The 14,229-nt window shown below is 45.8% G+C and overlaps 1 protein-coding gene across 5 annotated transcripts in view; it reads left to right on the top strand.

The window, feature by feature from the left end:
- Positions 1-14,229, top strand: part of NSD3 (nuclear receptor binding SET domain protein 3) — an 88,177-nt gene that overhangs the window by 57,851 nt on the left and 16,097 nt on the right. For 3 of the 5 annotated variants that reach the window (XM_082200230.1, XM_082200227.1, XM_082200231.1), the window contains 2 exons: positions 8,827-8,976; positions 12,110-12,266. In XM_082200230.1, coding sequence (XP_082056356.1) covers positions 8,827-8,976; positions 12,110-12,266 — 307 coding nt within the window. The remainder of the gene's footprint in view (positions 1-8,826; positions 8,977-12,109; positions 12,267-14,229) is intronic. The other 2 variants (XM_082200228.1, XM_082200229.1) reach the window with 2 other exon arrangements.

Here is a 14,229-nt window from a genome sequence, read left to right as displayed (position 1 = left end):
GGCGTACTGGTGTTTTCTGAGTTCTGGTCAGCCTCCAAGGAAGTGCTCTTCCTCCTTCTCCTCTTCAGATGGTAGACTTGGAATGGGCTAGCTCCTTACAGACCAAAAAGGCTGCTAAACTAGCTCACAGGTTCTACACTCTTTCTTCCCAACCAATGGAAAAACTAGAAATCCCAGTAGTAGATTCCCTGGGGACAGTCTTGTTGTCATGTGCTGTCTTACCTATGGATAATGAATGTTGCATTAAGAGCCTATTGAAAAGAAATCCAATGTGGCAGTCAAGAAATCTCATTCGGACTAAGCCCTGGCTTTAAGAGCCACTTCTACTTTCATTCTTTAATTATCGTTTTATTTCTCTGACTTGCAAACCTTCAAAACAAGGATTTGGATGATAGAATCCTCCATAGAGCATTGACAAGGCTGGCCAAGGCCCGAGGCCTTGGCATTCATTGTAGATCCCACCCTGAATGCTTTGCCATTTTTCACCAGGTGATCACTGCTACTCTGGTAGAGGGAGTTCACCCCACACCTCCCATTTTAATTAGTGCCCTTTAACAGGATTTGTCTCTTTGGTGATGTGTACTCAAGCAACCCCTTGTAGAAACAAAGGACAAATGCATCCCAACAGGGGAGGGACAGCCTAGATATACTTATTACTCATTTCACCTCAGTAAAAGCTCATTTCACTACAGGGATTTTAGAAACTGAAGCCCATATGGTGACACATATTCTAGGGCAGATCTGCTGAGCTGCCAGCCTTCCTCCAGTGGGAAGAAGATTGAAGTTGTTTCTCCTCACCTAGGAACCCTAATTGGACAACTGGGTGTTAAACCCAGTCACATAATTTTAGTCCAGACCAAAATACTGTTTTTGACCATGGCCAGCCTTCTGGTCGGAGGTGAAACTAATAATAATAATAATAAATTTTATTTATATCCCGCCCTCCCCAGCCGAAGCCGGGCTCAGGGCGGCTAACAACAATCAAATAATCAGTCAAATAATCACACAATCTAAAAATATTTCATTATAAAAATTAATTAAATCAAATTGATGGCAACCAATTAAGCAAAATTCTGTGCAGGTTGCCAGAGGAGGGAGTCAGGCTGCGCCCTGACCAAAGGCCTGGCGGAACAACTCTGTCTTGCAGGCCCTGCGGAAAGATGTCAGGTCCCGCAGGGCCCTAGTCTCTTGTGACAGAGCATTCCACCAGTTTGGAGCCGCAGCCGAGAAGGCCCTGGCTCTAGTTGAGGCCAGCCTAACCTCTCTGAGGCCTGGGACCTTGAGGATGTTATTATTTGCAGACCGTAGGTTTCTCTGTGGGGCATACCAGGAGAGGCGGTCCCGTAGGTACGAGGGTCCTAGGCCGTATAGGGCTTTAAAGGTTAAAACCAGCACCTTAAACCTGATCCTGTACTCCACCGGGAGCCAGTGCAGCTGGTATAGTACCGGATGAATGTGCTCTCGCAGCGAAGACCCCATAAGGAGTCTCGCCACGGCATTCTGCACCCGCTGGAGTTTCTGGGTCAGTCTCAAGGGCAGCCCCACGTAGAGCGAGTTACAATAATCCAGTCTGGAGGTGACCGTCGCATGGATCACAGTGGCTAGGTCAGGACGAGAGAGATAAGGGGCCAACTGCTTAGCTTGGCGGAGATGAAAAAATGCCGCCTTTGTTATAGCTGTAATCTGCGCCTCCATAGAGAGGGAGGTATCGAAGATTACACCCAAACTCTTAACGGCCGGTGCTGGCACTAATTGTACCCCCGCAAGAGATGGGAGTTGCCCCCTCGATCCCCTATCGTCCCGCCCCAGCCAGAGGACCTCTGTCTTCGAAGGATTTAACTTCAACCGGCTCCCACATAACCATCCAGCCACAGCTTCCAGACATCTGGTCAGTGTATCTGGGGCCGAGTCAGGATGGCCATCCATCAACAGATAAAGTTGGGTGTCATCAGCATACTGATGGCAACCCAGCCCAAAACTCCGGACAAGCTGGGCGAGGAGGCGCATAAAGATGTTAAAAAGCATCGGGGAGAGAATTGCACCCTGAGGTACTCCACACACCAAGGAGTGGCGTGATGACAATTCCCCCCCAAGCGCCACCCTCTGTCCCCGACCAGAGAGAAACGAGCGCAGCCATTGAAGGACTGTGCCCTGGATCCCCACGTCGGCAAGGCGGTGGTCCAGGAGTTCGTGATCGACCATGTCAAAGGCTGCTGACAGATCTAGAAGAATCAGCAGCCCCGACCCGCCTCGATCCAGCTGCCTGCGGAGATCATCTGTTAGGGCGACCAGAGCCGTCTCGGTCCCATGACCAGCGCGGAAGCCGGACTGGAATGGATCCAGAGCAGATGTTTCATCCAGAAACCTACCAGGCTGTTCAGCAACCGCTCTCTCAATCACCTTACCCAGGAATGGAAGATTCGAGACCGGGCGGTAATTGGATAGATCTGAGGGATCTAATGATGTTTTCTTTAAGAGCGGACGCACCACCGCCTCCTTCAGTTCCCCTGGGAATATCCCGGTGCCAAGGGACAAATTGATGATATCCCCCAGGGGGCCCCGCACCTCGTCTGGACACGCTCTAATCAGCCATGACGGGCACGGGTCAAGAGGACAGGTGGTGGGCTTTCCAGCTTGGAGGAATCTGTCCACATCGGCTGGAGATATCCGGTCAAAGTGGTCCAATACTGGACCCGAGGACAGTCAAGGGGCCTCCAGTTCCTTTATTGTATCCAAATTGGCAGGGAGGTCATGGCAGAGCAACAGGACCTTCTCCGCAAAAAAGCTCGCAAATGCCTCACAGCTGTGTGTCAGATTGTTATTTAAATTTGGCTGTCCTTCAAGGGACGTTAAAGACCGAATTATACTAAATAATTGCGCCGGGCGGGAGCTAGCGGATGCAATGGAGGCCGAGAAGTAAGACTTCTTAGCGGCCTTCACTGCCATCTCATAGGTTTTCATTAAAACCCTATAAGATGTTCTTGAGGCTCCGTCACGGGCACCCCGCCATACTCGCTCTAGCCGTCTGAGGTCCCGCTTCATTTTCCGAAGCTCCTCGGTAAACCAGGGAGCCCGGTTTCTGCGGGGTCGCAGAGGGCGCTTAGGTGCGATCTCATCGATGGCTGCCAGGAGCTGGGTATTCCAGCCCTCAACAAGCTCAGTCAATGAGTCGCCGGGGGAGTAAGGTCCCGCAAGGCTTGACGGAATCTATCCGGGTCCATCAGCCTCTGCGGGCGAGCCCAAATCGGCTCGCCACCTAAGCAGGGTGGGGGCGGAAAGTCAATCCTGGCTTTCAGAGCGTAGTGATCAGACCATGGCACCTTCATCGAAGGAGACATGATCACATCTATACCGGCGCCAAAGATCAAATCCAGCGTGTGGCCTGCTTGATGTGTGGGGCCCGAAACAAACTGGGAGAGCCCTAGTGTCGCCATGGAAGACACCAGGTCCAGAGCCTGTGAGGAGGGAGTGGCATCAGCATGGAAGTTGAAGTCTCCCAATACCAATAGGTTAGGGAACTCCAAGGCCCAGCCGGCCACCGCCTCCAGCAGGCCTGACAGGGTGGCTGCTGGTGCGCTAGGTGGCCGGTACACCAGCCAGACAGCCAAGCTCTCCTCGGAGCCCCACACTAGGCCAACACATTCAGTGCCGGGGATCGATGGCGATGGTAGAGCCCTGAAAGAACAATCTTCCCGGATTAATACTGCCACCCCTCCCCCCCGGCCCACCGTCCGTGACTGGTGGAGGACGGAGAAACCCGGGGGCGCCATCTCTCGTAAGGTAACAGTTACCCCTTCGCGCACCCAGGTCTCCGTCACACAAGCCAGGTCAACTCCCTGCGAGATAAAGAAATCTCGCAGGGTAGCAGTTTTGTTGCCTATAGACCTGGCGTTGCACAACACCAGTGAAGGAGGTGAGTAATCCTTGCTCACCCTACCCTCGTCCCTCGGGATGGGGCGCAGATTGGAAGGGGTACGAGCATATCCGTATCTCGATCCCCTTCGCCTATAACATCTGCCCCCACCGCCATACCTCCCTCGCCCCTCCACGGTAGCAATCCCAAGCCTCATACTAACCTCCATTTACAAAATAGAAAACAAAACAACCAAAAACAATTATGCCCAAATAAACCAATCCCCACCCCACTCAATGTTCAACCCCAAAAACAAAACAAGACGGAACAAACAAAGATACATAGATAAAAACCACCATTCACGGTGGTACAACAAAGTAAACAATAAAAGCACCTTTAAAGCACCTTAAAATATATATAAACATCTTTAACATTTGCAGCAGATAATGAAATAATATAATATTATAAAAAACAACCCCCATTTAAGGTGCTGCAAATTAAAAGCAATTAAAACATTTAAAACTACTTTGTCCATTGCTGCCGGTAGCTGCTCTGTCCTCTAAACTGTAATGGTAGTGCAGGCCCCGCCCCCCTCGGCCGGATGGAGTTGGCAGGAGAGGGAGCGGTCTTCCCAGCACTCACAAAGCAGCAGCAGCAGTCGTGTCCCGGAGGCCTCTCTCAGGCCTCTTATGCTGTGGCGATGAGTGCAGGCCCCGCCCCCTAGGCCAGATGGAGTTGGCAGAAAGGGAGCGGTCCTCCCAACACTCACGCGAGCGGCAGCAACAGCAGTCATGTCCCGGAGGCCTCTCCCAGACCTCTTATGCTGTGGCAGTGAGTGCAGGCCCCGCCCCCCTAGGCCGGATGGAGTTGGCAGGAGAGGGAGCGGTCTTCCCAACACTCACAAAGCAGCAACAGCAGTCGTCTGTGATAACAGGTGATAACATCATCCAGAATCTGTTAGATATAGGGTTCATTGAGCCAGTTCCCTCAGAGGAATAATTCTCTGCTTTAGTCAGTCATCTTTGTTGACCCAAAGGAAAGAGGGAACTGGATGTCCATATTGGACTTGGAATATGTAAACAGTGTCAGGATTTATTGCAAGTTCAGGATGGAGTCCCTCAGGACCACCAGGGAGGCAATTCACAAAGTGGACTCCATAGATTTAACAGGGCCATGCCTTCATATCCCCGTATACTCTCTGTTTGGGCAACTCCTGAGCTTTGTATACCAGCAGACAGGTAGACACTGATATCAGTAGCATCCTTTCACCTCCTGCTCTTTGGGTCTTTATCCAGGAACAGAGCACGACAGGACTTACAGAAAACTTTGGCTTCATTATAAACAAGCAGAAAAGCCATCTCTACCCACCCAGAAGGTTATGGCACATGGGGGCAGTTCTAGACCCAGAAAAAAGAATTTAATGTGCTTTTCGCAGGAGAGAAACCAGAACTTTCTTGCAAACATCAGACCACTGCTTTTTCTAGCAGTGCTCTTCTCATGGAGATTTGCAGGGCAGCCATATGGAAATCCTTCATGTTCACCAAACATTTTTACCTCCACTGAGTTGGCTTTGGGGGAGAGAGTGCTCTAGCGTGTTCTCCCTCTGCTTGAACTTCAGCCACTGTTCATTTTCTGTTTCCCTCCCTGGTGATCAGGGCAGCTTTTGCACACATCACACTATCGGATGCTCCTTTACTCTAAACTGAGAAAGGAACTTGGGGCATCCAAGGCATCTCTACCACAGCCAACCTCTAGCACTTATTAGACACTCCTGAACAGTTACATCTGCTGAGGGCTCTGGCTGGCATCAGGTCCCCTGCAGCTCCAGTTCTTTACACTTCTCAGCAAACTCTTCCTCAAGCTTGGCCATAGGGCAGAACTGAGAAGGAGTCTACATGACCAGGCTGAGCTGCAAAGGTTTGCTCACATGTTCTCTAATTTTCTGGGTGCTAAGAGTCAGCCCACCTGGTTGGGTTTTCTTCACTCCAAACCAGAAGGAACCTTCATGGTAAGTGTCCAATGTTCCTTTTGTATTGTGTTTTAGTGAACATAATAATGGGACTCCCATCAGCTCCAAGTAGCACAGCGGGCTAAATGGGGCTCTTGTGTGATCCAAAGGCACACAGGATGGCACATTAATACCCTGCCTGCTCCCTGACTAATGACATTCTGTCAGTCCCATCAACCTCACAAGCATGTGGGGGGTGCACCAGAGATAGAGCTTCATCTGTGGCTGGTCCCATATTGTGGAATTCCCTCTCAGGAGAGGCTAGACTGGCTCCCTCTTTGCTATTCTTGCAGACGATGCTGGTCACTGGGCTGATGTAAGGGCACATCGGATTTCAATTGCTACTTCTAAATGTGTTTTGATATATTTAAACTATTGGGTTTAACTTGTTAATTTTTATTACTGTATATTTTGTGATGCTATTTTTTAATGTTGGAAGCCGCCTTGAATCCCAACATGAGAGAAAGGTGGAATAGTAATACATTGAATAATAAGAACAAGGAGAAAAAATACTTTCTTGTACATTGACTTGTTGATCTGGTTTTCACAGAGATGTATTTCTTGAGGGTTCTGTAATGAAGGCTGTAATCCAAGACACAGTTACCTTGAGGTCAAGAGGGCTTACTTCTAAGTAGGCATGTTTAGGATTTTTTTAAAAGAAAAAATGCATTGAAGAATAGCTTTCAGTACTTTGCAGCTATATCCTGCATTTACTTTTGAGATGTATTGGTCACTGTTAGGAACACGTGTTTCAGAGACAACAACTTTGGAAGTGTAACAAGGCTTTGAGAGAGTATAGTGTAGTCTTGCCATGCGAGGGTATAAAATGGAGACTTGTCCCAAATCTGAGTAAAATGGATGAATTCTTAGCTTTTGTAATAAAATTTTAAGATTCCTAAAGTGTTCTGTTGATTATCATGTGTGCCTTCTGTAGTTTGAAGACAAAAGTTTATGTTGGCCACATTTCCATGTAAGGCTAACCCCAAAATTCTGGGGTGCATTGCTGCTAGCAAAAATGAGGAGTAAAGCTAACCAGAATTTTAGTGGCCTGCAGTGTTGATTTTGCTACATGGTTTATAATCATGTTTATAATGATTTTTTCCTGATCTTTCTCTGGGTTTGCCTCCTAGCTTGGCTGATAGCAGTTCTAGTAAATACTGGGGTCCCTGAGAACAAATACAATTCAGACATCTCATGATAATTGTTTGTGTGTTACTCCTCAACATACGTACATTTTGTGTAGGAAACCAACATTTAATGTTGAGACTGCAGTATGCACTTCATAACATAAGCTTTTTAAATGGAATTGGCATGCGTGGAATGTTTAACTTAGCGTGGCTTGCCTCCCTTGCCTTAGTCACCAGAGGAATAGACTTCAGGTTCTTCCTATGAAGCCTTTGCACATTCACAAATTTTATAGCCTTGATGGCTTAGAATCTTGGGGCTGTATCCAGTGTTTTTCTTACTCAGTAACTTAGGTCCATTAATTTCAGTGGGTATGCTCTAAGTGAATTAGTTGTATATGGCCCCTTTTTCTTGAAAGATCGTGCTCTCTAGCATGTAGATTCCATGCAGCATAGATGTGCACTGATCAATATGTATGTTTTACACTTTTAATTTGTGTAAGGAGGAAGAAGTAAAGAAAGAAAAAGTTCTGTTGAAGCAGGAAGTCAGGAGAAACTGTCCCCTTTGCCATGAGAGTTGCCAAACCTAGGATGCTTTGGTTGAGGAGACTTTTAATTAAATCATGATTTGTGTCCTGCAGTTGTTTCTGGAAAAGTCATTTTATTGTTTTTCATCCCTTTTGTATATTGGGGTCTTTCCTTAGTCACTGGAGACTGGTAAAAATTAAAAGAAACTATGCTCCAGTGTTAACTTACTGGAGAGAAATCTCAATCTGGTGAGACTCTAAAATATATCCATGTGGGGGTACTGTGGGGGGGGGAGTAATGGCTGCATTTTGACATAAATGGTTTGCTATGTATGTGCAGATGACTTGTGCTTTGCTGCTTCACTAGTGGCTACAACAAATCACAATCCCTGTGCAAGGTTACCTTCAACCTGGGGAGTGTGCTTTATTTCACTCCAGACAAGCCATGATCTGAGGCTGAGGTTTGTTCATGTCTCTGCAGGGGTGGTTTGTTAGATCCCTGGTTTGGACATAATGCTGTTCCCATTCCTGCCAGGGCAGACGTGAAGCAGGAGCCACCTGCATGTTCTATGGCAAACCGCTCACGATGGTTTACCATGACATGTGAAATGTCTGATCCCCATTTTACTGCATTTATTTGATCATGATGCCTCCCTTACACCACAACCATCCAACCCCCCTACTCATTCTTCCCAATGATGATTTGGGGAAAGGAATACTCAGATAAACATGGCACATCAATCAGATGTTGTTGAGTCTAACAATTTCACCAGGCTGAAATTGCTCCCGTGAAGCAACATCTAAGAAGGGCATTGATTCAGGACTGCATTGTGCAGCAGAAGTTGCAGCCAAGCTCTGAATCCTCTCTAGGTGATTCTCAACGTGGCTGTGGCTTACGTGTGGTCTTAAGTTCTTAGCCCCTGTTGATGGGATTGGCAGCATGTTTCCCAATTAGCTGCCTTTCCTTTCTGAGGGTAGATCGGTTATAGGGAAAGTCACAGATGTGTTTTCTCAAGTGTGCAGGTTAAAATAGAGCACAGGTGAAAAACAATGTTGGACCTATATCTTATCTTTAATCCTATATACTTAGGCACATAGATGCTATCTTATTCAACATAACAACCTCTCCGTAGACATAGAACCGTTTTCTCTCTCACTTTTTCTTTTTCCTCATCACATCACTTTTCTTTCCATACTTAAAACATAAGTAAAATATGCATAGTAGGTGTTTAATTTGGTTTTATTTTATTTTTCTCCTTATGGAATCATGGGTAGCTTCATTGCAACTCATTTCTTTCTGTTTGTTTCGTATAGGGCTGATAGTGCAGGATCATTCAGACCCCCTGTTCAGTTCATATGCCAATAAGTCCCACTACCTACTGAATGAATCAAATCGTGCTGAGTTGATGAAATTACCTATGATTCCTCCTTCTTCGTCAGCTTCCAAAAAGAAATGTGAGAAAGGTAACCAAAATAGCTTCTTTCTCTTTTTAATTTTCTTTCACTTTCCTGCTTTTCCTTTCTTTTTGTTTGCTTTTAAAAACAAATCAAGCTCTCTATGCTCATCCAGCACCTTCTTGTTGCGCTTGATAAACTTCACTCATTGCTTATTGTGAGTGTGCATTCATGTTGGCAAAAATATTACAAAGGGGCTTAAAATAATTGCTAAATTCCGCTCTGTTACTGAGCTGCACTTTACCAACCAAATCTAATAGACTTTCCTGAAAGCCGTGAGACAGAATCTGTTGTGTCTTTGTGTTGCATGTTAACCACACTAAATGAGATAAATGCCCATTTGAGCCTCGTTCAGACCTGTTTCACAGCCAGAATGGGATTGCCTAGAGGTTGCAAGTATGTTAGCCAGTGACTCCAGGAGAAGATTTTTGGTGCCGTGATTTGTAAGATCACCAAGACCCCTTTTCAAGCCATCAATTGTATGGGGCTGCTATGTATTTGAACCAATCCTTGCCATTTCTGCCTGGATGGCTTTCACATTTCTCAACTGCCATTTTTCTGTTGAGAAGCCTTTGCTCGACTTATTCAGTCTCCATGAGGAAGAAGGCAGCCTTTTAATTGCTTGTTCCTTAGGCAGCTAGATAGCTTTTGCTGGTTTAATTCCCAGAAGATTCCTTCTGACCAGTTGTCGCCACTTAAGGAGGATAAGGCTATCAATGACTATTTATTGCCTCCAGCATCACAGGCAGTGTGTCCTCTGAACACCTGAGTAGGAGAGGGTTGTTGTGCTCATGTCCTGCTTGTGGGATTCTCATAGATATCTCACTAGCCACATGAGAACAGAATGCTGGACTGCTGGAAATAAATAATACCCACGCCTTTGGCCTGATCCAGCAAAGCTGTTCTTATGTTCTTATCCCCTCATCCATTTTCATTAATGTGGTATAACAGAATGGACATATTACACACAGCTGATTTGTTTCTCTACCTCTCCCTGGAACCATACTTCTCATGGGGGTTCCTAAGAAACTACATTTGAAGAAGTAAATTTAGTCCTTCCAGCAAGAGACAGTTGGGAATAGGAAGGATGGCTTCAAAAATGCGGTCACCTGATGCTACTGAATAATTCTCTTAAGGGCTTCACATGTAGAAATGACTCTTGCACAGTTGTAATCTTTCTTTAAATTTCCAAAGATTCACAATTGCTGTTTAATTTTGAGACTCAGAAAGGACAAAAGACAAGCCAGGTGACAACTCTGCAACAGTCCTTCAGTTCAAATGAGAACAAGAGTAGGACACCAGTTTTGAAGGAATTTGGAGAGGTTCCATGCATGTATAGACCCTATCTATCCACAGGAGAAGCTTACCCAGCCATCTGCCATGTTCCCTGCCTTCACTTCCACTTGGCACATATAACTCTTAGGAAAACATGAGGTTGCATCCAACATAAGACAAACTCAAAGTAGATCCACTGAAATTAATAAACACGGCTAGTTGAGGTCTGTTAATTTCAGTGGGTCTATTCCAAGTAGATGCTAGTTGGATAAGAACCCATAATGTTCACTATGAGGACTTTGGTTGGGCCTGCCTCCTCAACTGCATGTGAGCTGTACACAGTTGGAGCCTTGTCCAAACTAGGGCTTTTGTCTGTGAAGTTTGGAAAACAGCTTCTATTGTTTCTGAGTGCTTGAACTCTCCAAAAGAGTGTTGACCTGGTTCCCCTTGCTAATAGCTCACTCACCTTGTTGCTGTTCTTAAGCTAGTCTCCATCACTGAGAGACTTGAGACACTCAGAATTATTTTGAGCCCTCTTTATGCTTAGCTTCAGCAGATCTTACTAATGCATTGTAAGAGCCAATTTCCTGCTTAGCAGTGGAAAATTGTGTGTGTGTGTGTGTGTGTGTGTGTGTTTTGTTGGTTGTTTGCTTTGGTTTTCACATCTTTTTGACATTTTACCTTGTTTGGGCATTTTTTTCAATGATTGGAGCTGTATTTCCTCTGAAATGGTGTTTACACTTTTAGAATTAATTGTGGGATTTTGAAATGAAAGGGAAATCAAGCATTTAAGGCTTTATTGCATCCACAGCAGAGGAAATATAGTAATTATTTTGTTGTTGTTTTAACAAACTCTTTTTTGAGCTCTATAACAACCAGTGCAATCACAGCTTTGAAAGTCTATAGGTGGACAAGATTTTCTGACAGCCTTTTGGAAAACATGAATCCAAATTTCTCCAGATACTAAAAAGTCCCACAAAAGCAGCTTAATGCTGTGTCCTAAATTTTGAGGGCCCCCCCAGCTTTGCAAGAGTGCTTGTTTGCTATCAACAACATATTTGAACAAAAATCAAGTCCCCACTTGCAAATATCCCCATCCGTTAGTATAAATATTTAACTACTTCAAAATACAGGTAGCTCGTGCAGATGTGATGTCCCTGATCACACTGGTTTGAAGCTTCCCATAGTAAGAGCCAACCTCGGTGCAGATGTCAGGCTACTGTGTGGTTTGCTCCAAAAGCAGAAAAGTAGGGAAAGTGTTTGGAGGGAGGGATGCGCAAGTGAGTTTAGCCTGCTGTGCACTTTAGAGAAGGGAATTGTTACATCTGCACAAGCCACGTAGTGCAGGAAACCTTTGTTTTGGAGAGTCAGCAAAGATTTGCAATTTAGAGATAATAGAATTTATTTTTCTCTTGTATCGTTTTTGAAGCAGAAAAAAATTGATCAACCTATAGGCTGACTTTTATGCACTAACTGATTGCTAAGGGATTCAGTCATGGCAATGCTGGTTTAAAACATATTACAACCAGTCATTTATCTGAAATATTGGCATCTCTTAATATTAAGACTGCCTGAGAAAAGGAAACTTCCACATAGTTTTTTATATTCAAAAGTAGGTCTGATTTGGATGTGTAACATAAAAAGTTGATGTGCTTTAGCAAATCACATGGCTTGGGAGGTGTTTTTTTATTAGTCTTGTACATACAGAATATGTGTTTTTAAATCCAGCATTGTAAATTTGACTTGATCCTTTTGTTTTGCCATTTGTATTGTATGGGTTGGTAATCCTGGGCATATTGCACTTGAGAGACGGTGAATCCTGCCCGACGCCTTTAACTATAAACTGAGCAATGTTGTTTGTTTAAAGGTGGGAAGCTGTTGTGCTGTGAATCATGTCCAGCGTCCTTCCACCCGGAATGTCTCAACATCGAGATGCCAGAGGGCTCCTGGAACTGCAATGACTGCAAAGTGGGCAAGAAGCTACGGTACAAGCAGATTGTTTGGGTCAAGCTGGGAAACTACAGGCAAGTGAAGCCCAACTCAAAATACTTTGTGGTTATCCCATTATTATTATTATTATTATTATTATTATTATTATTATTACTACTACTACTACTACTACTACTACTCTAGCAACAGCCAAGGCAACATTTTTCCACCTTTATCACATCAAGCAGTTGGTCCCTTACCTTTCCTGCCCCGACCTGGCCACAGTGATCCATGCGACGGTCACCTCCAGGCTTGACTACTGTAATTCGCTCTATGCGGGGCTGCCCTTGAAGCTGGCCCAGAAACTTCAGCGGGTGCAGAATGCTGCAGTGAGGCTCCTCACAGGGTCTCTGCCATGGGAGCATATTCACCCAGTGCTTTTCAAACTGCACTGGCTCCCAGTAGAGTACAGGGTTAGATTTAAGGTGCTGCTTTTGTCATTTAAAGCCCTTCAAGGCCTAGGACCCTCGTACCTACGGGACCGCCTCTCCCGGTATGCCCACGGAGAGCCTCAAGGTCCATAAATAGCAGCACCCTAGAGGTCCCGGGCCCTAAGGAAGTTAGAGTAGCCTCAGCTAGAGCCAGGGCCTTCTCAACACTGGCTCCGGTCTGGTGGAACGCTCTGCCTCATGAGACCAGGGCCCTGCAGGATCTGATTTCTTTCCGCAGGGCCTGAAAGGCAGAGGTGTTCCGCCTGGCCTTTGGCTTGGAGCCAATTTGATTCCCTCCCCCTCTTTCTTTTTCCTTTCCTTCTCCTCCTGCGATGAGGCTACATTTCAATGTTTCAATATTTTAATGTTGTATTTTAATTTTGTTTTTAAGTTGTAATCATTCTGTCAGGGAAGAGTTAGAAGTTTCCAGTTTCTCAGAGGGAGAAAGCATTCCCCAAGGGGGAAGGAGAGCAGTGAATCTAATAGAAGAGAGCAAGAGGAAGAAGAGGGAGGGACTGGCTGTTCCCAGGAAAGGCAAGGCTTCAGTTCTAGCTCAGATTCGGAGGAGAGGAGATCCAAGCCAGCTCTAGCCAGGAGGGTAGGAAAAAGAGCAGGAAAGCGAAGGAAAGGGCGCCTTCGCCATTTTGAGAGTGGCTGGTCATGGAGAAGCAGAGCTCAGAAGGTAGCTGAAAGAAGTGACGCTGAGGAAGAAGAGTTAAGAACCGTTTATAAGATTGTTTTGTTAATACGCAATAAAAAGTTATAAAAGAACAAGAAGCGTTTGTGTGGTGATCGGAAGAGGACAACGACCAGGCCTGACACGTTCAACTTGTTTTTATTATTGCTTGTAAGCCGCTCTGAGCCCAGCCTTGGCTGGGGAGGGCGGTGTATAAATAAAAATTATTATTATTATTATTATTATTATTATTATTATCATGATTTCTTTTTTAAAACTATACAGGTAACTCACATCTTATGCAGGGGTTATGTTTCTAAATTGCTCAAAGCCTCCACAACCCCTAGAACTGCTCCCACCTCCTGAGATCTGGCTGTTAAGCCCTCCAGCTTTCTTACTGGGGTGTCAGGAAACACCACTTGTCCTCACGCAGCCTCCTTCCCTCAGCAGCGTTCCTCAGTCATCTTCTAGCTGCTGCTGCTGCTGCTGCCGCCTCTCCTTCCTTGAGTGCTGCTGCTCTTTCTGTTCTATCCCTGCAAACTCGCAAACTTTCTTTTAAAAAAGAACATCTTTACCCCATCCTGGCTCTGCTTTCTGGTTTTTCCTGTTCTCTTTCTATCTGGAAAGCCCAGCATGGAGAAAGCTGTTAAGCCCTCCAGCTTGCTTACAGTAGCGGGTCTCTTAGCAGCTTTCTCCACACCGCGTTCTCCATGCTGCTGCTGGGCTCTTTCCTGGGGCTGCTGCTGGGCTCTGGTTACCCCATGCAGAGGAGCCCAGCCCGAGGGACAGGATTTGTGTGAGTCACTGTTTCCGAGCCAGCCTTGCAGAAAGGAAGAGGAAGGGGGATGTAGGGGGGTTACTATTCTGCTTGGACCACCCACTGTCCCTTCT

The sequence above is a fragment of the Podarcis vaucheri genome, assembly GCF_965113315.1.
Source record: "Podarcis vaucheri genome assembly, chromosome: 15".
In the NCBI taxonomy this organism is placed as follows: Eukaryota; Metazoa; Chordata; class Lepidosauria; order Squamata; family Lacertidae; genus Podarcis; species Podarcis vaucheri.
The sequence above is the reverse complement of the archived record's forward strand: the minus strand, read 5'-3'. Positions and strand labels throughout refer to the sequence as shown.